General features: G+C 44.7%; 1 protein-coding gene across 5 annotated transcripts; it reads right to left on the bottom strand.

The window, feature by feature from the left end:
- Positions 1-352: 352 nt before the first annotated feature.
- Positions 353-21,611, bottom strand: LOC142435603 (uncharacterized). Of its 5 annotated transcripts, none has more exons than XM_075539830.1 (6): positions 21,365-21,611; positions 18,830-18,980; positions 18,476-18,725; positions 14,519-14,645; positions 13,070-13,220; positions 353-2,110 (listed from the first exon to the last, which is right to left on the bottom strand). In XM_075539830.1, the coding sequence occupies exons 3-6, from the start codon at positions 18,476-18,478 to the stop codon at positions 841-843; spliced, it is 1,551 nt and encodes a 516-aa protein (XP_075395945.1). In that variant the 5' UTR covers positions 18,479-18,725; positions 18,830-18,980; positions 21,365-21,611; the 3' UTR covers positions 353-840. The 5 variants fall into 5 exon arrangements, with proteins under 5 accessions (XP_075395945.1, XP_075395950.1, XP_075395946.1 ...); XM_075539835.1 differs by having other exon boundaries at positions 353-2,002; XM_075539831.1 differs by having other exon boundaries at positions 21,418-21,611.
- Between the last annotated feature and the right edge of the window lie 1,775 nt (positions 21,612-23,386).

The following is a 23,386-nucleotide window of genomic DNA, read 5'->3' as shown; positions in this document are numbered from 1 at the left end:
CAACGTAAGGAATGGAAATGGTGTGTAATTGTGGAACTGTCTGTACAGTCATAAACAACTAAAAAAAAGAAGCAGAGGGAAAATTCTTTTGTGCAGAATACCCAAGAATAAACATTAAAAATGAATGGAATAGAAAATAGTAGATAGTAAGCAGTATGGTAATAATCATAGACAATATTATAAGGGGATCCTAAAATTAGTAGGCCAACGAATGATGAAAAACAGGTGATTTGCATTCTGCTCAATGTGTTGTGTTGCTGTAAGAGAAATTTACTAATAATAAAGGGTCAAAGTGTTAAGTGCACAGACGGTAAGAATGGAAGTAAATAAGTTAGACAAGGAAACAAAAATCCTGACTCTTACATCAATGTGAGGTATTTAATTATATGCTAAACATAAATAGAAACATTAAAAAACAGAAAACCACGTATGTTCAAGACTATTTTCTGCTAGCCTCATTTTGGAATAGTCAAAGGCTTTAAGGAAAGAGTTACCTTGAACTGAGAGTATAACAGATACCCCTGAACACAACCCCACATTACAATGAAATTGTTGTTTCCCCCAAAGGCACAAAATTGCTCTAAAGACTTCTTTTTAGTCAGAATTGCTGCTTTAACCCCAGAAAAAATTCTTATTCCCTATCAAATTTGCAGTATTAGAGCGGTAAGAATTAAACTTGATTTATTGACAACGTAGTCCCCTATTCTGAGTTCTCACACATGAAGTGAGGGGCGACGACTGTGTAGACCTTCCAACATCCCCTACACTCAGGATTTCCACTCAGAAGGGTCTTCCATGTCTACAAACTACTGAAGAACACTGAGAGCCTTTATACACAGCTTACAAATTATAAGGTTTCTCTCCACTGTGAGTTCGAATATGTTGAGTGAGCGATGAACAGCATCTAAAAGCTTTTCCACATTCATAAAGCCTCTTCCCATTGTGAGTTTTTACATGTGTGGTGAGGTGCGATGACTGATTAAAGGCTTTCCCACACTCTTTACATACATAAGGTCTTACTCCACTGTGAATTCTTCTGTGTGTGGCGAAGTTCGAGGCCTGCCTAAAGACTTTCCCACACTCCTTACATTCATATGGTCTCTCCCCACTGTGAATTCTTCTATGTATAACAAGGCTTGAATTCTGCCTAAAGACTTTCCCACACTCCTTGCATTCATAAGGCATCTCTCCACTGTGAATTCGTGAATGCAGAATAAGAGACGAGCAACAACTAAACGCTTTCCCACATTCCTTGCACTCATAAGGTTTCTCTCCACTGTGAGTTCGCATATGGGTGGTGAAAGAGGAGCAATAACTGAAGGTTTTCCCACATTCCTTGCATTCGTAGGGCTTCTCTCCACTGTGAATTCGCAAATGTGTGGTGAGAGATGAGTGATAACTGAACGCCTTCCCACATTTCTTACACTCATAAGGCTTCTCTGCACGATGGACTCGTTGATGTGTAGACAGGCCGGAGGGATAACCAAATGCTTTCCCACAGTCCTTACACTCAAAAGGCTTCTCTGCACTGTGGGTTCTCTGATGACTAGAAAGGGCAGATGGATAACGAAAGGTTTTCCCACATTCCTTACATTCATGGGGCTTATCTCTATTAGGTAATTTTTTACGTAAAATAAGGGAAGGACTATAGGTCTCATAACCCTCTTTATCTTCATGCTTATGAGGTCTCACATGTGTCCAAAAAGATGAGACGCTACGGAAACCTTTCTCACGTTTGTTAAAATCAGAGCATTTCTCACCTGCAAGTGTTGTCACAGTCTTCTTAAAGGATGACATACACACGAAGTCCACCCCACATACCTTACATTTGTGGGGTTTCTTTCCATTACCTGTTTTCATAGGAGTGGTCAGGTGAGAGGGACAAAGGCAAGGGTATCCACATTCCTTACACTGACAGGTATTGTATTCGGTGAGAGGTCCAGTATGATGGTCATGTGATGTGTGATCCAGGAAGACTTTTCCACAGTGACCGCGTGCAAATCTGTTTGGAAGATTTTTTTGTAGCACAGTAAGATTCAGATTTTGGCTGAAGGATTTCCCGTACTGACTTCTTTCATTTCTTCCACGGAGACTTTCTAATGTGTGACTTCTGTTTAGAAAGAGGCAACATTTTGTTGGAAATAATTTGTTCCTACTTAACCATCATCAAACAGTTTACATGCATATTTTCTGCCTCACTCTCTCTCGTGTTTTGTAGATTAAATCATCTGGCATAAATACAACCATTATTGTCACTGATTTTCTAAAACATGAGGCCTTCTCATCATGGGGCCACGTGAACAATGTTCCTAGCACTGGATATCAGATTCAAATTTATAAAAATTTGGGCTATGATGGGGAACTCATTACAAGGATCCACATGTGACCTCCTACCTGGGAGACGGACAGCAGAGAAGGGGGGGAAGGGAGACTCCGGATAGGGCAAGATATGATGAAATAACAATGTATAAACTACCAAGGGCACATGAGGGAGGGGGGAGCGGGGAGGGAGGGGGAAAAAAAGAGGACCTGATGCAAGGGGCTTAAGTGGAGAGCAAATGCTTTGAGAATGATTGGGGCAGGGAATGTATGGATGTGCTTTATACAATTGATGTATGTATATGTATGGATGGTGATAAGAGTTGTATGAGCCCCTAATAAAATGTAAAAAAAGAAAAGGAAAAAAAATGATTAGGGCAAAGACTGTACAGATGTGCTTTATACAATTGATGTATGTATATGTATGGACTGTGATAAGAGTTGTATGAGCCCCTCATAAAATGTTTAAAAAAAGTTTGGGCTATGAAAATAATTAATTAGGTTTATATGAAAAATATACATATAAATATATAAAAGCAGATGTATGTGTGTATTTGTCCAGATAGAGGTTTGAACGTGTTTATAACAGTTCAGCAACTGATAATGTCATTAAGGGCAACTTATGGAATATTGTGACCAAACTCTGTAGCCGCTGGATTTTGAACCTTGCAGAAAACAAACATCGATGCATAGCTTCTTTGTCGCTGCCCACAGGTCTGCTAATACCCAATCTTCCACGTAAATCCCTAAAGTTTCAGAAGTCTTATATGAGTTTGGACCAGAGGCAGGAGTATAGAAACTCAATCTCTCTCTTTCTCTCTCTCACACACACACAAACACACACAATTGTCCACTATCATTGATTTTCCCTTCTGTGGTCCAAATCTGATGAGCAATAGATTTGGTTGCTTTGCATTCATATACTGCTATTGTTCATGTCAGCAATTACTGAAACTTTATGAACCAGTCTGTTTGGAGTGCAATCCTGAAAGATTCTATGGAGAAAGCACTGAATGATGCAGAAAGGTGCCAAAGAAAACGGAAAGAATACACAGAGTCCTTGTACCAAAAAGAACTACTCAACGTGCCGCTATTTCAGGAGGTAGCATAGAAGCAAGAATCAATGGTGCTGAAAGAAGTTGTTCAAGCTGCACTGAAAACATAAGACAAAAATAAGGCTCCAGGAAGGGACGGAATAGCAACTGAAATGTTTCAACAAGCTGACGAAGCACTGGTAGCACTTACTCATCTAAGTCAGGAAATTTGGAAGACAGATACTTGGCCAACTGACTGGAAGATATCCATATTTGTACCCATTTCAAAGAAAGGTGACCCAACAGAAGGCCCAGAGTACAGACGATCATCAATAGCACCCATAAGTAAAATTTTGCTGAAGATGGTGCAACCGTGGCCGCAGCAGTACATTGACAAGGCGGTGTGAGCGGTTCAGGCTGCATTCAGAAGGGGATGTGGACCAAGGGACATCACTGCTGATGCCAGATGGGTCTTGCCTTTTAGCTGAGAAAACCAGAAAGATGTTTGTGTTTTATTGGCTCTGCAAAGGCGTTTGCCTGTGTGCACTCTAACAAACCATGGATAACCTAGAGAGAAATGAGAATTCCTGAATTACCAAGGTACACCTGCCTCAGGCTGTGGCATTCTCCATCACCTCATGTGGTCATGGTGACAGCATCTGGAGCCCTTGACACTATTCAGAACCACAGGGTGGAGTTTACCCTGCCAATCAGGTTGCTGCTAGATGACCTCATCTGGAGACGCTGTGCTGGAGGCGGGACACACACACTGTCTGTTTGGTATTTCTTTCTTTTTATTTTTTCCCTGCTTGGTATTTCTGATGACAAGACACATGTAGACCCAGCGCTGAGATACTTACGCCGCCATTGGATCCACAAGATCCCACCGGCCTGTGATCTTCCTGCATTCGGCGTTATTGCATGTTTTGTGTGAGCCTGAAGAGGAATTTACGGACTGGTATCAGACATATGGGCTAATATCGGACTTATGGGCTTGATCTGGACTGGACTGGGATGTTTTCTTAAAGTACAATTACTCTTTATTTAAAGCTCTTTCTTATACACGTATGAGTGTGGATTTGTTTCTCTAACATACCTCATAGACATGTTAGGCTAACATACCTCATAGGCATGTGAAAGCTGGACACTCAATAAAGAAGGCGGAAGCATCGATGCATTTGAATTGTGGTGCTGGAGAAGAATCCTGAAGGACCACGGACTGTTTAAAGGACAAACAAATGTGCCTTGGAAGAATACAGCCAGAGTGTTCCTTAGAGGTCACAACGACGAGACTTTGACTTACATACTTTGGAGAAGTTGTCAGAAGGAACCAGTCCCTGGAGGAGATCACCATGGGAAGTAAAGTGGAGGGGCAGTGAAAAAGTGGAAAGTCCTCAACAAGATGGATTCAGAGAGCGGTTGAAACGATGGGTTCAAGCACATGGACAGTTATGAGGACAGTGTAGGACTAAGGAGTGTTTCGTTCTGTGTGCATAAGGTCGCTATGGGTTGAAGTCAACTAGATGGCACCTAACAACAACTTGAACCTGTTAGCACCCTGGTACAGTGCTCTTCTTTGTCCCCTGGAGCTCCAAACATCAGTGTAGACATCATCAAGCTGAAGAGCCACACAATACACCACCAATTCTAGAACAGCACAAAATCAACGTATCAGGAGCTCTTCCCGGGGAGGCCTAAGGTGATCTACCAAAATGGCTTGCTACTAACGACCCAGAAACCCCCATAGAAGTCATGCAGATTAAGAGGGTCAAATCTTCACCCGAATTTTAAAAACCCTCACGAACCTGTCCAGTTCATCATCTGGAGAGCCATTAAGTATCTGAAAGATGTCACTGCAGGAGCTGTGTGTCCTTCTGACGTTACAATGGTGGGATTGGTAGATGTGACCAGGCCACACAGTGGGGTTGGACCCAGGGTCGGTGGCCCAGAAAAGAGTGCTGAAGTTTTGCTGTATATGCTTAAAAATGCAGAGTGATGCTCCTCTTAAGGGTTTAGATGTAGATTCTCTAGTCATTGAGCACATTGGGTGAACAAAGTGCCCAAGATGGGTTGCTGGACATATAGAGCTCATGGTGGGGCCAACCCACACGTGAGCCCCACCCCTGCCACACTGCAGTGATCCCGACTGAAAAGGAACACATTGTTCCCAAACCAGAAGAGGAAGCTGCAAAGAAGAAATCCCAGAAGAAACCTAAGAAGCAAAAACTCAAGGCTCCAGAGTCAATTAAGCTTAAAATAAAAGTTTTTAAAAAAAGCATCAAGAAATCCCAATCACAATGACATGAATATTTTAAGGGAGGGGACCCCCAAATTCCCAAGAAATACATGCTTTGTCATGAAGCATGGAAACACCTGAAGAAATGACTGGCCAACAAGCCAAGCCACGGACGCACAGGTCAAGGCTATCAAGTCTCTTACAAAGTCCAAGGGGGTTTAGCCTAAGATCCCAATAGGTGCCAACTGTCAGCTCAGTGGACTCACTGTCAGTGACCATCACAGGCCTGGACAGTGGTCTTGGGCAAGTACTGCTTGGACAGTGGTCTTAGGCAAGTACTGCCAAGGGTCTGAGGCTCTGCTGGCCAGGGTTGAAAATCCAAGGCTCAAAGTAAGTCTAATGGGTCCAACCAAGGCCTCAACTCATTTGCAGGCTCCAGGTTAAGCTCTCAAAGGTGACCAGGTCCCCCTGGAAGGCTGCATGGTAGGGTTCCCCATCTGAGGACAGAGGGCCTGGTAATACAGCTGGTGTGCTCCTGTGTTATTTGTTTAATTAAACCTGAGGCAGCCGGAACACAAAACCTGGTATAAACACACAAATATGTATTTTAAGCTCATGGCACCTAAGAACCTTTTCCTGGGGTTCTAGAATGAGCAGTTTTGCTTGAATTATGTTCTTGGTAGGTGCTATTGGGTCGGTTCCAACCCAAAGCAACCTTGCTCATAACAGAATGAAACAATTCCCGGTCCCGTGCCACCTCAGTACTGTTCTTTATGCCTGAGTCCACTGTTACAGCCATGGTGTCCATCCATTTTCTCAAGGGCCCTCCTTTCCTTCACTACCCCTCTTCCCCACCTAACATGATGCCCTTCTCCAGGGACTGGTCTCTCCTGATAACAAGCCCGAAGTATCCGGTCTTTTACCAAGACATTTGTTTGTCCTTATAGCAGCCCACTATACTTTGAATAGTCTCTAGCACCACAACTCAAATACATGGGTGTGGTGAGAGGTCAGACGCTTGTAGGCATCCTCCCCGAGGGCAATCAGTTGCCAGACTGCAGTGGGCCCCCACACCATTAAGGACAACGGACAGGCCTGCAGTTATCATTGGGTTCCTGTAGGTGTAGTTCACACCCTACTGGTAATGGTTCCTATGAGGAGCCAAAGAACAGATCAAACCCAGTTCTGGGACATCCAAAGTTAAGCTGCCAATCTGACTCTAGGATCCGCCCATCTTGTCACATGTATACCCCCAATCCCTCTTCTTCCTATGGCGTGTATGTCCTTAAATTGTCCCTCTCTCATTGCTGTATAACCTATAGTGTAACCCCTTCCTGTGACGTCTTTACCTGTAATTAGTGGGCTTTCACACCCCCAAAGGTATATAGGCTTGGGTTAGCAATAGAGAGGGAGGGCTCTTGCTCTCTCAGCTCCTCCATTGGCTTCTCATGGCCCATCTCTGTGGGTTCAAGTTAATATGTTTTTAAAACCTTGGCAGGAGGAAGAGAATGATTATCAGTGCAGTGAGAAGTCTTGTATCTATTCAAATCTAGAAAAGAAAGCAAAAGTGTCTGTGACTGAGCATGATTGAGGTGATGAAACTTTAGGAAAAACTGAAGAAGCAGGGATTGACTTGTCATGCAAGGCCTCTGATTCTAAAGGAAACCTCATGGCCAAAGCCTATATGCCCTCGGGGGACTGCAGCCTCCGAAGGTCTAAAGGTGATAAAAGTACTAGAGGCATCCAATTCCAGATTCCAAGACCCAAAGCGAGACCACTAAACAATCCCAGGAAGCTCCCTTGTTTTCAAAGGTAGAGAAAGCAAAGAAACAAGATCAGCAAAGTAGTGAGAAGCATCTAAGCTTTGCAAAGTTAAATCAGGTGAGAAGCAATCAGGATGGGTTTCAGGCAGATGAGAAGATTTTAGGCAGAGCTGAAAAACCTAAGTCTGAGTCAGAAGGGGATATAGTAACAGCATCTGCTCCCCTGCTGGAATTGAGTGTAAGAAGGACTAGAGATTGTAACACAAGCAAGCAAGCCAGTGCTGGAGGTGGAGAGATGAGCTCCAAAGAAATGCAAAGTAAGGGAGCTAACACAGATGATGAAGTTCAGGAAGTGGAGCTTCAAGACATACAGGTTGAGAAGCCGAGCTCAGAGATCAGAAGCAAAGAGGTGGAATTATAGGAAAGCACCTTTACTTTCTAGGGTAGAAAGGGGGATTGCAGATGGAGATGCAGAATTTAGAAGGTCTTATCCTCTTAAAGCTACTAACAGACAGCCTTACGGGAAACACCCACAAGGAATTCACAGTGCCCTTTCCTTTGAGTTGCTAAAAGCTCTTAAGCAGGCAGTCAATGATCATGGCCCAGACTCACAATTTATAATTAGCATGATAAGGGCTTTAGCAGAGTCCAGGAGCTTTAGCGAAAATTTGTCTTTACTCTTCAGAATCTTTGCAACATCAAATGCGGTGGAAGGAAGCAGCCCTTGCACGAGTGCACACAAATTTAGAAGAGGGCACAGATATAGGAATTCAATTGCTAGGGGCTGAGAATTATATCACAGTTGAGTCCCAACTACCGTTTAAGGAACAGACAATAGGACAGATACGCAAAGTTTGCCTAAGGGCTGGTGAAAAGATAATTCCATCAGAAGAGAAAAAGCTGAGTTACACAGCTATAAGGCAGCGGAATGATGAGCTTATGCTAACTTTGTGTTCTGAATGGAAGACGCTACTTCAAAACATGTAAAAAAATGCCCAGGCAGTCAGAGGCCTATAGCATAAGCAATCTTATGATTTCTCTAATAAGCACTGTAAAAATGCCTTGCATCCCTACATGGAACAGGGCACGCTGCTAGAACATCTTGGAATATGCAGGGCCTTTTCACGAAGATGGCGCCGAAGATGGCGCCGAAGGTGAAGAAGGAAGCTCCTGCCCCTCCCAAAAGGGAAGCCAAAGCAAAGGCTTTAAAAGTCAAGAAGGCCGTGCTGAAAGGCAGCCACAGCCACAAAAAAAGAAGATCCACACGTCACCCACCTTCCGGCGGCCCAAGACCTTGAGACTAAGAAGGCAGCCCAAATACCCTGGGAAGAGCGCCCCCAGGAGAAATAAGCTGGACCATTATGCCATCATCAAGTTCCCCTTGACTACAGTCTGCCATGAAGAAGATCGAAGGAAACAACACACTTGTGTTCACTGTGGATGTCAAGGCCACCACACACCAGATCAAACAGGCTGTGGAGAAGCTCTATGACATTGACGTAGCCAAGGTCAACACCTTGATCAGGCCTGATGGGGAGAAGAAGCCATATGTTCGACTGGCTCCTGACTGACGCTTTAGATGTTGCCAACAAAATTGGAATCATCTAAAGTGAGCCCAGCTGGCTAATGCTAAATATAAACTTTTTCAATAATAAAAAAAAATGCAGGAATGTAGAGACAGATGCATAGAAGGTCAACCTCACGGCAGCTCCCTTGGCAAATTACACCAAACCAAGAAGAAAATGCGTTAGCTGTGGAAAGCCAGGTCATCGTCAAAGACAGTATAGGGAGAGCAGGCTACAGCTATTCAGATCGAGTTTAAAAGACCCTGAACTTTGCCTCCGTGGTAGGAAGGGAACTCATTGGTCGAGACCATGTCGCTCAAAGTTCAAAAGTGAAGGGTTGCCACTCGCAAAGGCTTCCCGGCGGGAAAATGGAGGAAGGAGTTTGATCCAAGTTCTGCCTAACAGAGCTCAGAAGGCAAGGCTTCTGCCTAAGCCAGCAAGAGAATCTTTGAATGGCAGCAATCATAGGTATCCCCCAAACTCACAGCAGGAGCCTCTTATTGAAAGAGTAATACAGTTGTTGTCCGGAAGATTTAACCTAAGTACTCAAGGAATTAAAATTGATCCTGGAGTTGATCAGAGTTGTGAGGAAAAGCCAAAAGCTGTGATTGAATCAGAAATTAGAAGCAGTAATTGGGGTCCGCTACCTAAAAGAACTATAGGATGTTTATTAGGAAAGTCCAACCTAAATTCTCCAGATGTTGCTGAAGTTATTGGGCAGGATGATGAAGAAATTAAGGCAGTGATGAATTCTGATATACCATGGTTTATAAAAAAGGAAGATTGCTTAAGCCAATGTTTGCTTCCTTGCATTACTGGAGTTAAAAGTTACAACTGTCAGGAAAGAGTACTGGAGAAGTCTGACCACCCTTTAAATGAAGGGGTCTCTGGAACGCTACTGTGGGGAGACAAAAGCACCCTCACATGGAATTAGAAATTGAAGGAAAAAGGTTTTTAAACTCTGGATATGGGGTCATTTCCTTAGGGAATTCACAAGGGCCTAAGACCAGCCATTAACTTCCTCTAAACCCACCTTGGATGGAATGAGAAAAGTTAACCAGATCAGAATATTGCAAGAAGGTAAAAATCATACCGTGCAAAGAGCCTGTAACCTTACTGGTAAACTTGGAGGAAAAATGTCTGTTTTACTTAAGTTAGCAACAGCTGAACAATTTTAAGAATTTTTCAGTCTTTCAAAGTATGGTAACAAGTTCTCCCAATCAGTCAGCTCTCTTAATTCTCTGAGAGCTGGGAGCCAAAATTTACATGTTAGTTCTGTAGATTCTCTGAGAGCCGGCAGCAGAAATTTACAGAACAATGAAGGCTATCTAACTAGTAGTTTTACTGGTTCAAGACCAAGCAAGGTAACTGAGACTCTTAGTAATGCTTTGAAATCTGAATTGTTAAAACAGAAGGGGGAGAACAGGAATCTTATGTGTGACAAAGTACATTTAGTCGTTTTAATAAAAAAAATTTTTTCCTTACTAAAAGCTTGCAACAAAATTAGGACAGATAAACACATTTTCACGTCTACAGAAAAAGCGGATCCTAAGAAATCCGAAGAAGGTGGAAATCGCGTTTGGGATCCAGGTCCATTTGTCACCCGGAGAAAAGGCTATGCAGTTATGGTTTTGCAGAATAAAGCTGATGGGCTCCCCTTGGACGGACACAACCACGTTCGGAGAAAGGTGGACATGAAGGACACAAGGAACCACAAAAGCTTAATCACAATTCCTTTTTCAGGTTAATGACACCCCGAAGAGAGGGGCTATTTGTTTATATTTTCAGAGGCAAAGGACATAGGTGGATTTCTCTTCAGCCAGCAAGGCCCAGAAGAAAGCCGGGAAGCTGATGTGGGACCTGACCCCCCTGTCCTGTTACTGAAGTTATCCAAAACGTCAAGAAGACCTCGCAGATTCCTGAGAATGGCAATTGCTGACTGCTGAGATATTTCTTCCATGGCTGACGCAGTCTAAGAAAAACTCTGGGATTCTTATCAAAGCGGAATATTTTATACAATGTGACTGGACTATTCCAACAGAATTGTTGCTTTGCGGAAAGATGAAGATTTTGGACTTGTCAATTGTTGAAATGTGATTGGAATGTAACTGATTTTTGTAAAACCCTTTATCCTTATAATAAGACATTGCATGATTGGGATTTGATTAGGAAACATTTGCAAGGCTTTAAGGGAAACATTTCATTAGATGTTGAAGATGTTGATCAGCTTAAAAGGGATGTTTTCTATACATTCAAAGACAGTCTTGAGGCATCTCCTGGCTCTGATATAATTAAGCGATTGGTGAAGGGCATGGAAGGGTTGGAATCTCATGCTTGGGTTCAAAGTATTTCTCATAGCCTGGGTTCCAGCCTGAGTGCTGCTCATTAACACAATTTTCGTCCTGGCTATCACGTGTTGCTTCTATAGAAAGCTAAGGTGTATGAAGGAGAATCACACGGCCTCTATGGCACTTTTGAAGTTCGCGCATGAGGCAAATACCGTGAGGAGCAAAGAACAGGAAGAGAGTGTTTAAGGACGAATCCTTCACTGTCTCGCAAAGGAACCTGGAAAGCTAGGTTTCTAGTGGTGGAGGGGGACCTCCACCCTTGTGAGTTGTAAGTCCTAATCACATTCTCATGACATTGTTCCTCGCTTTACCCTCCTGTATGGTGCTGCTCTGAGGTTGTCTCTTACGAGCACAAAGCTGGTTGCTGTGTGGCCGGCAGCTTTAACTATAGAAGCAGACATTCCTATGTGGCCCCATTTCTTCCAGCCGTGGCATTCAGCCCCTCTCATACCTTCCTCCAATAGCAGATGGACACAGGGGGACTTTATCCTCCATGTCTGGATTCAAAATGTTTCTATTAAGCCTGAATTTTTGACTATATTAATTGGATCATGAAGTTTTGCCTTGACAGCTTTCAATGTATAGAAAATAACCATGTCGCCCATGTGGCTTTGGAATTTTATATATATAACGGGGGACTTGTGAGGGGAGGTCAGATGCTCACAGGTATCCTCCCAATGATTTGGTTCCTGTAGGTGGAGTTCACACCCTACTGATAATGTTCCCTATGGGGATTCAGAAAATAGTTCAAAAGCACTCTGGGACATCCAAAGTTAAGCTGCCATCCTGACTCTAGGATCCGCCCATCTTGTCACATGTGCACCCCCAATCCCTCCTCTTCCTATGATGTGTATGCCCCTAGATTGTCCCCCTCTCATTGCTGTATAACCTATAGTGGGACCCCTTCCTGTGATATACATCTTTGTCTGTAATTAGTGGGCTTGCACACCCCCAAAGGTATGTAGACCTTGGTTAGAAAGAGATCTCTCTCTCTGCTCCTCCCTTGACCTCTCATCAGCTCCCTCTCCTCCCCTGTTCCCTCTCCCCTTGTCCTCCTTCCCTCCCACCCCACTCCATGTGGACCACCAAGCGGGGCTGAGGTGAGCATGCTACCATGAAATATGTCTGACTCCATTATTTGACTCTCTCTTCTATCTCTCATGCTCTCGATGACGTTAATATAATATCTATATATCTCAACCGTACAACTGTGCCTATCAAACCCATGATGAGTGGTGGGGGCCTGGCCCCTCAAGTCCAACCACACATGGGTTTTTCTTTGGTCTTCCTTATTCAATGTCCATCTTTTACATGCAGATGAGGCGAGTGAGGAAGCCATGGCTTGGGTCTAGCACACCCAAGTCCTCAGCTGTCTTTTTGTGTGTGCAAGCCATCTTTGGATCTCTTGACTGCTCTTTCAACGAGCACTGAATGTGGATCCAAGCAAGACACCATCCTTGACAACCTCAACCTTTTCATCTTTATCCTGTTATCTGTTGGTCCAGTTTTGAGGATTGTGGTCCTCATGCTATTGATTTGTAATCTATACTGCAGGCTGCAATCCTTGACCTTCATCAGCATGTGCTTCAAGCCCTCCTTACTTTCAGCGAGTGGGGTCATGTCATCTGGATACCGCAGGTTGTTAATAAACCTTCAGTCCTGATGCCACATTCTTTTTTAGAATCCAGCTTCTTTGATTATTTGCTCGGCATACAGATTGATTGAGTAGGATGAGAGGATACAAACCTGTCATACACCTTTCCTGATTTTAAAGCATGCAGTTTGTTGTTTGAATGATACTTACCTTAAAAGTCTCCCACAGTTTTTATAGTGATCTTTATTGCTGTGTGGTTGGGAGACTTCTCCAAACATGGAGGACCGGGTGTAAATCTTCATGAGTTGCACGGTCACATGTTCACTGGATAACTTTTCACTGTCATCAAGGCTTCTATAAACTGACCCAATAGTTCAAGTTGAAGTTCAAAATATGAAACAAAAAAGAAAAGGAATTATTGGGGGGGGGGCGGGGAGGGAAATGGTTACTTTGAAAAACAAAACAAATTCTGGTCAAATTTCCCTCTTTTAACACGGTGACCACAGTGACACAGCAATTAACTAAGAAATCTATCCACCAGGAACGAGAGTGATGATGACGAACAGGTCTAACAAAGAGAACAAAGCAGAAACATATTTGATAACATTGTTTATCAAGTCAATTTCCACTCAATGGGACCCTACATAGTAGCGGTTCTCAACCTGTGAGGATCTCGATACCTTTAGGGGGATGAAGAACCCTTTCACAGGGGTCGCCCAATTCATAAGATTGGCAACATTACAGTGATGAAGTAGCAACAAAAATAATTTTATGGCTGCCGGGGGTCACCACACATGAGGAACTGTATTAAAGGGTCGAGGCATTAGAAAGATTGAGAAACGTTGCTATGTAAGGGTTTCTGAGGCTGTAATTCTTTTCAGGAATAGGATGTCTTATCTTTCTCCTGTGTGTGGCAGGTACTTGTAGTTAACCATCTAATGCTCACCTGACATTGTCATTATAAAGACCGGCAGGGCCTCCACGACCACAGTATGGGGACTGCTCACAATACAGGAGTCCGCTCAGGTGTCTTTCTGAACATTTCTCCTTGCTCAATGATTCACGTGTAATTCCCTCCATTTGAGGCTGCTCCTTACAATTCCTGGTTTCCTGGGACACTTCCGGACCCAGGGACCTACATGCGTCCACTGCCCTTAGATGGTCTCTTTGCTTCTCAGGAAAAATAAAGGGGGAAGAGCTAACACAGTGCTCGCGTACAGGAAGACAGTGAAGGGAAAGGATCGGTTGCCTTGACCTTGAGCCCAAACTCTGCTCTTCAGGGTGGCCAGAGATGGGCAGTTTCGAGTCTACCCGCCACGAATTAATACTGTCAAACCTGTAACACATACACTGAAACTCGCTACCAGACCCAACTCTCTCTCAGTGCTCTCAGGTGCCTCCAGAAGCCCGGGCTTCTTACACTTAATTCTCTTCAAGAGTCTCGTGGCTTTTAATCACAGCACAGACCAAAAAAGTTCCCTTCCACACAGACAGAGCTTTATGTTCACTCGGAAGCCAGGACATTCACCTGCACTGGAACAATGGGCAATGTCCCCAGTTTCACGATGGAGTCGATTCCTCATCCTGAAGACTGGGCCAAAGGTGAAGGAAATCTTTCTGTTCCACTGAAAGAAGTGAGCACTTAAGGCGTGTTCTTACCAATGGAGGCCAGGTTCTTCATGGTCTCCACCATCACGTCCCTGTAGAGTTCCTTCTGATCCGGATGCAGCAGAGCCCACTCTTCCTGGCTGAATTCGACGGCCACATCCTCAGGGACCACTGAGTCCTAAAACAGCCCACACGTTCTGGGTCAGCAGGGCACCACTCGGCCAATGGGAACAGGGCAGAGGTTGAGGCTGACAGTCTCCGGGAACTAAGAAATCAGCGCATTTGATCCAAAGTTCTGTGCTTTACCCAGGTCGACTCTAGGGTATTAGCTTTCAGTCTAATCTCTTCACGACTTCCCTTCCTCAGAGAGAGGATGCTTCGTTTCAAAGGCTTTCAGCACATGGAAATCCTCTTTCCATGGTTTGACTGCCAGCAATTGGTCCTATGTCTCCCTCTTTATTGTCTAGAACTGTTTGAAAAGAGCGCTGAGATTCAGCCATTCAGACCTCACTCCCTTTTTAACCATCAGCTGCAGAATGGGAGATTTTCCCTTAGTCACCTAATCACCTTGTGAGGACCCAGGGCCCAAACACTGGGGGCCCAGGCCCTGCAGTCCCATACTTCCTTCAAGTCTAGGAGCACGGGAGGTGGCAGGTGTTCCACTGGTGAAAAGCATCGTATTTTGGAGAACTGTGAATTTCTCTATGCCAATTGCCTATTTTTTCTTGTCCCCCGTGTCCCTCTCACAGAGGACAGGCAAAGGTAGCAGGAGGCAAAGTCCACAGGCGAGACCGGGAACACAGGCACGAGAAGCACGTCTGCACATCATTTCAAATATTAAAAACGACTGTTCTGCTCAACCAAGGCAAACCCACAGATCCTTCACTGAAACACAGCCAAGACAGTGCAGACACTCATGCACACACGTCACATGTAGACACTCATGCACACAGGTCACATGTAGACACTCATGCACACAGGTCATATGCAGACACTCACACAGGTCACATGCAGACACTCAAACACACACGTCACATGTAGACACTCATGCACACAGGTCATATGTAGACACGCACGCACACAGGTCATATGCAGACACTCATACACACACGTCACATGTACACACTCATGCACACACGTCACATGTAGACACTCATGCACACAGGTCATATGTAGATACTCATACACACACGTCACATGTAGACACTCACACACGTCACATGTAGACACTCATGCATACAGGTAATATGCAGACACTCATACACACACGTCATATGTAGACACTCATGCACAAAGGTCATATGTAGACACTCATATACACATGTCATATGTACACACTCATGCACACAGGTCATATGTAGATACTCATATACACATGTCATATGTAGACACTCATGCACAAAGGTCATATGTAGACACTCACATACACATGTCATATGTAGACACGCACGCACACAGGTCATATGCAGACACTCAGGTACACACCATATGCAGACACTCATGCACACAGGTCATATGCAGACACTCATGTACACACCATATGCAGACACTCATACACACACATCATATGCAGACACCCATGCACACAGGTCATATGTAGACACGCATACACACACATCACATGTAGACATTCATGTACACACTATATGCAGACACTCATGCACACACGTCATATGCAGACAGTCACACACACACGTCACATGTAGACATTCATACACACACACGTCACATGCAGACACTCATGCACGTTTCATATGCAGACACTCACAAAGACATGTTACATGCAAACACATGTCAGATGCAGACACTCATACACACAAGTCACATGCACATACTCATACACATTTCATAGGTCATCGACAACACCAAATCCAAGGTAAATGCACAGGACACAAATGGATCCATTAACCTCCATTAGTGGTTACAAAATTTCATGTCAACTTGAAGATATGTAAGACTGTAGGGGTGCAGCCCAGCCTGCCAGTGAGGTCACAGCCTGATGGTGACTCTTTGTGGGCATGGCCTTCTCATAAGGAGGGTTCTGGGAACCCCTCTCTCTCTGCCTTCTCCTTCCTGCTGGTGGACCCTAGTTGCTGCCAGAGCCCCGGAAAAGAGTCCCCATCATTGGATCCACGGGACTTTGCAGCCCCTGGGCTGTGACCTTCCTACATTCTGCATCATTGCATGCGCTGTGTGAGTCTGAAGAGGGTCTTATGGACCAGAATAGAACTTGAGGTCTTGGGCTGGATTGGGTTGGGATGTTCTCTTCCTACATAGTTACTTGTGGATAAAAAGCTCTTTCTTATACATGTGTGAGTGTCAATGGATTTGTTTTCCTAGTCAACCTGGTCTAACATAACCTTTATACCCAGGAAAGAAAAGATACATGGTTTAGACTCAGAAAAGGTCATTAGCAGTGACGGAAATGTGTAAAGTTGGAAAAGTGGGAGGGGGGAAGACACAGCGGCACGAGCCTAGTCCTAGTCCATTGTGATTCCCCACTGTGCGTCCTAGGCTTTCTGCACCCCGTTTCCAACCAGGCTCACGTCTCGGCGATGCCTGACCCCTCTTCATGCCGTTACTCGTGCTGAGGTCCCGAGCTGGCTGCTTATGGCATCGCCTTCCGTGCTGGGGGAGTGATCGCACAAGCTCGGGGTCTTTTTCAGGGTCCACTCCGCGGTCCTGATTGAGGACATTCCCTTCACGGAGAAGGATTTTGGGAACGGCCCCCAGAACATATTCACCCTCTGACAGCAAGTCAGCGATAGCTGTCTCATCGCTGCGGCCTGTACCTCCTCCTCGGAGGATTCTCTTTCTGCCGAGTTCAGCTCAGTAAGTTCAAGGAGACGCGGTTGCTAGAATACATTCCCGACCTCCGCTCCACTCCTAGAAGACCACCTCCTGGGAGACCCACCCATCCGGCACCCTCTGCAGGGCTGGGTCTCCCTGGTGACAGGCTGACTCCCTTGTTCTGTCTAGTGCCAGGCCCTCTCGCCTCATCCTGTACCACGATAAAGAGAAACAGCTCTCTTAAAAAAAAAATCAAGACTTAAAACAAGCAAACAAAAAACCCCCAAGACGTGTGGAAGGAGGGTGGGGTGGAAAGGGGGAACCAATCACAAGGATCTACATATAACCCCCTCCCCTGGGGGATGGACAACAGAAAAGTGGGTGAAGGGAGACGTTCACAATGTAAGATATGACAAAGTAACAATAATTAATAAATTATCAAGGGTTCATGAGGGAGGGGGGACTGGGGAGTGAGGGGACAAATAGGTAGCTGATACCAAGGGCTCAGGTAGAAAGCAAATGTTTCGAGAATGATGATGGCAATGAATGTACAAATGTGCTTGACACAATGGATGGATTGTGACAAGAGATGCACAAGCTCACAATAAAATGATTAAGCTAAAAAAACTCCAAGACTTATAAAGAAAAACAATGAAGTAAACACATAACGCTAGACCTACTACCAACACATCCATTCTGACTCACAGTGAGTAGATGGAGTGAGAGGTGGATTGCCCCAGAGGCGGTGCATCTTTATCGAAACACCGCTCCCACCGAGCAGCTGTTTGGATGACTGAACGCTCTGTCAGCAGGGGAATGTTTACACGCTGGGCCGGCAGGACTCCTATCCTAAAGTGACATGGAAATAAAGATGGCAGCACTGACCCAAAACAGAAACAAGAATTCCCAAATTCTGGGAAGGAGTTTGGGAGTGGACACTGCCCCACTTTAACTGGGCAGATCTGCTGCACAAGATAGCCTCAAAGAAGGGAAGTGCACAAGGTCACCTTGGGGGACATGCTTGCCTGAATCAAGGCATGTTGCTTGTTACAGCTGTATCATAGACCTGTCAATCTGGAACACCGAATGTGCACAACCACGCTAGAATCGATGCATTTGAGTTACAATGTTGAGCGACACAAGGTTGGCGCGGCAACAGTTCATATCCAGCCTCACGTACCTGTGGTCAAAAGAGCCCAAGAGTCCCTTAGAACTCACCATTTCCTGGCTCTGGCTTCTGAAGATCTAGGGCAAGGTGGCCTCTTGAACCCCAAAAGTCACTTCAGGAGGCAGGACGGGCGGTGGATGCGGAGCACAGCGCAGTCTGGAGGCAGACGAGTGATGTCTGTCTCCCACGCGAGTCAGAGCAGTTGAAATCCAGCCGTGGGGTTTTCGGAGGTGCCAGAGGGTCGCCCCAGGTCCCTGGCTGCCTGAGCTGGCTTAGTTCTCCCTGCACCAAAATGAGGCGCTGAAATCAGAGCATGGGGTGGAGACAGTGTTGAGTAAGCAGGAGGGATGGGTGTCTGGCTTCGTCCCAGGTGCGGGGAACAGGCCCATCCTGAGGGCACTTACACCGAAGGCAGAATGGGCTCCAGCCTCCAGAGCACAGCCCTGCTTTCTTCATTTCCAATTCCGTACACCATTAGGAAAGGGAACCTTTCTATCATGCAAGGACTCCCAGGACAACTGAATTACTCTGTGAGAAACTTATTAGATGAGGGACCTAGAAAACAAAACAAGGGGAGTGTGGAGCAAAGACCCAAAGCCCATCTGCAGACAACTGGACATCCCCTTATAGAAGGGTCACACGGAAGGGTCGAGCCAGTCAGGATGCAGTAGAGCGCTGGTGAAACATACAACTTTCCTCTATTTTTTGATGCTTCCTCCCACCCACCACCCACCTTCACTGTCATGATCCCAATTCTACCTTACAAATCCAGCTGGACCAGAGCATGTGCACCGGTACAGATAAGAGCTGGAAACACAGGGGATCATCCGTCTTCAGGACCAATGATGAGAGTAGTGATACCAGGAGGGTAAGGGGAAGGTGGGGGAAGAAAGGGAGAACCCATCACAAGGATCTTCATATAACCCCCTCCCAGGGGGATGGACAATAGAAGAGTGGATGAAAAAGACACTGAAAAAAATTTTAATAAATTATTAAGGGTTCAATTCATGAGGGAGGAAGGGCTGGGGAGGGCGGGGAAACGAGCTGATATCAAGGGCTCAAGTAGAAAGAAAGTGTTTTGAAAATGATGGCAACAAACGTACAAATGTGCTTGCCACAACGGCTGTCTGTATGGATTGTGAAAAGAGCCGTCCAAACCCCAATAAAATGATTTAAAACAAAACGGTATCATGGGTGTTGCTCTAGCATCTACTGGAGGATTTTGATTACTGAGTACACACGGACTCCTATTTGGCCTTCATTCCTAAGAGTGACTCTTCCTTGACTCAGGATGTGCACATCTGTGCTTCACCAATGCCTTTTTCGTCACCGCTGTGGCTCAATCTTGAGGATCTGACTCAACACAGAGCAGACAATGGAGGTGCACACGCTCTCATCACGTACAGTAAGCGTTTTTCATCAACATCAACACTTTATATCCGACCAAGGACTACAGGTTGTGTTGCTTCTCATACTATCTCATCTCCTGATTTATTAATTCATCGTGAATTCGATGGGGGAATTACATATCTGATCATTTTACAGTTAAACAATGTTTCAAACTTCCATTCTTCTTTTAATCATTTTATTGGGGGGCTCATACAATTCTTTTTTTTCTCCCCCCTCCTGCCTCTGGAAGTCATACAATTCTTATCACAATCCATCCATCCATCCATCCATCGTCCACCCATCCATCCATGCATCCATCCATGCATCCATCCACCCATCCATCCATCATCCACCCATCCATCCATCCATGCATCCATCCATGCATCATCCATCCATCCATCCATCCATCATCCACCCATCCATCCATGCATGCATGCATGCATCCATCCATCCATCCATCCATGCATCATCCATCCATCCATCCATCCATCATCCACCCATCCATCCATCCATGCATGCATGCATCCACCCATCCATCCATCCATCCATCCACCCATCCATCCATGCATGCATGCATCCATCCATCCATCCATGCATCCATCCATTGTGTCAAGCACATATGTACATTTGTTGCCATCATCATTCTCAAAACATTTACCTTCTACTTGAGCCCTTAATATCTGCTGCTCATTTCCCCCTCCCTCCCCACTCCCCCCACCTCGTGAACCCTTCATCATTCACATATTATTATTTTGTCATAGATTACACTGTCTGACGTCTCCCCCTGCCCTCTTCTCTCCTCTCTCTCCCAATGAGGAGGCTATAAGTAGATTCCTGTAATCAGCTCCCAATTTCTACCCCACATTCTCTCCACCGTCCAGGCATCGCCACTCTCATCACTGGTCCTGAAGGAGTCATTGCCCTGGATTCCCTGTGTGTCCAGTTGCTCTCTGTGCCAATGTGCATCCTCTGGTCCAGCCGGATTTGCAAAAACTTCCATTCTTGATGAAAATGTTGGCTTCACACCCAAGGAATTCCCCACACCATGCCTCTTACTAAATGTTTTCCTCCTGAGGTTGGGGATAACCATCATTGTACATATATAATCCTACATCCGACGCTAACCTCAAAGCCGGCCCTTGCGCCTAAAGGGGCGCTCCCGGCACTGAATAGGGATTCGAACTATGAATCAAAGTGTTAAGCGCGCCCCCAACTAGTTACGCGAAGGGTTCTGCAAGCCCTGACTGCAGACTTTATTTCGAATTTGACCACTTCAGCGTTGTCCAACGCGGGGCACTGAAAGAGGAGGCTGGTTACGAGCAGGTTGAAAAAACTATCAAGAAAAAAGAAACCAGCAACAGAAAACCAGTGTCTGCGCAAACCTGACACCTTGCTTCCAGGAACGCACACCCATTCTTGAGCGAGCCCTTCCCAAAGCGGGCTCCGCTGCAAACTCGGGGTCGCTGCGGTGCAGCACCCGCCGTGCGCGGTGCAAAGGGAGGCGCGGAGCCCGCAGCGCCCCGAGTCAGCACCACGAGCCAACAACACACCTGCAGGCCCGACCCGGGAGCCCCGGGGACCCCGACTCCGCACGAGTCCTCACCCCCCGGGTCCGACGGACCGACCGCAGCGACGCGCGCAGCTCCAGCCCGGCTCCTCGGCGTCCGCAGGGCGGGGGGGCCGGAAGAGCGCCTCCAAACTCGGGGTGTGACGACACAGGCCCCCCGGGCCCACGGCGGACAGCCGCAAACCCCGAAGGGAGCAAAGAACGCAACGTGAGGCGGCGGAGGGCCTCGGAGGAGCACTTCCGTTTCCGGTCCGTAGGTCCCGCACGGCAAAGCTTCCGTGCGGAAACAAAGGGGGCGGTGGGACTCGTGTCCGTGGTGCTCCATCGTTCCTCCTCCTGGTATTTGGGGTCAGGCAGTGCCTCCCCCTATTTGTTCCACAGAGAAGGTGGCCAGATTTTAACATTGGTAAAGCGGGGCACCATTAACGGGAGGGAGGGGGGAGGTTTCTTGATTAAAAATTTGGTCTATAGAGAGCAACAAAAAAAATTCATAGAACGCAAAAATAGTATTGTCATATCTATTTTTAAATTTCAACAAAGTACAATTTAAAAATGTAATACATTAAAAATTATGTATAGTATTATTTTATTCTGTGGCATATTTCTCACTTGAGTGAATTTTTACAGTAACTTCTGTCGTTTAAAAGGCCATGAAGTTTTTACAAGAATTTGTTAAATTGTATTTCACACTTAAAATGGCTTTCAAAGTCTCAACAGTCAATTGTCATTTTTCTAATGCCCACACTTTATTTACCGTAGAAAAAAAAACGTGTCCAGTCCCAGCATTAGTTCCCGGTAAGGACAGCGCATATTCCACAATTTTTACTGCATTATTTAGTGTATGGAACATGGTTTGTTTCAAAATGATGAAATATTTCTAACCATTTGTTCTCTATTGTGATTTTTGCTGATGCCCAAGATCTAACCTTTTCCTTATCAGTATATGTTTAAAAATGATACCTCATTCAAAAGATCATTTTCAGAAATATTACTACATGGGGAATTTCGAGTAATATGATCGAATGATTTCTGCACATCATTCCAATTAAGTTCTTGTTTTAATGTAACCCAATGAAACTGTTCAATGTCATTGCAATGTACCGTCCACTCTTCTAAATAATCTATGCAGTTACTGTAGAACTTTTTAATGTGATTCATGATATCTGCACGATTTATTGCACCTTGTTCTTCTAGCTTGTTTATACTATTACAGATAGTTAACGAAGAAAATTATTTTCTAACTGCTCTTGACACTGAAATTTTAAATTATTAACTTCATTTGCGACTTCGATTACCCAAATTTTGTCACCTTCAATAAGTTTTATAGCATTTTGAAAAAGAGCTGCTTGATTATGTACAAACTCTAGCCAAATTTTTGAAGATTCTTTTTCAGAAAACTCTTCTAAAATTCTAGGACATTCATCCTGTGATAGAAAGTAGGATTTCAAAGGATCGTATATTTTCAAAATTCTTTCAACAGCTGGCAAAAGAGCTAACCAGTGCATTTTACTGTATCCAAGTATTTTCTGATATTTGACTTCCGCAGTTTCACAAAATTCTTTAAGCATTTCAACGCGCACAGTGTATATATAGAAATAAGAATATATTTTATTTCTTTTTCTTTTCAAGAATATATTTTAATAACAACATTTTCCACATCTACGGGCGACAAATCAGCAGCTGTTTGAATGGCGTTATGTATTATGTGCGCTACACAACCAACACCAATAATGTTTTGCTTAAGGTTTTTGTTTAATTTATAAAAAATATTATTTGTACCTCTTCTCGCTTTTCCTCCAAAATTTGAATTCATGATTGCACAATATGCAATCATTTTATGTTTTAAATAGTTTTTTCCCAAAATATTAATAATGGAACTGGAAATTATTTCAGAAGTTTCGCTGGACACAGAAACAAAATCTAAAATTCTAATTTGTATTCGTTTCCGAATCAAAAAAATCTAATAATGGTTGGAAATAACTTTATATCCTTATGATTAGATGTG

The sequence above is a fragment of the Tenrec ecaudatus genome, chromosome Y (genome assembly GCF_050624435.1).
Source record: "Tenrec ecaudatus isolate mTenEca1 chromosome Y, mTenEca1.hap1, whole genome shotgun sequence".
Taxonomy (NCBI): Eukaryota; Metazoa; Chordata; class Mammalia; order Afrosoricida; family Tenrecidae; genus Tenrec; species Tenrec ecaudatus.
The sequence above is the reverse complement of the archived record's forward strand: the minus strand, read 5'-3'. Positions and strand labels throughout refer to the sequence as shown.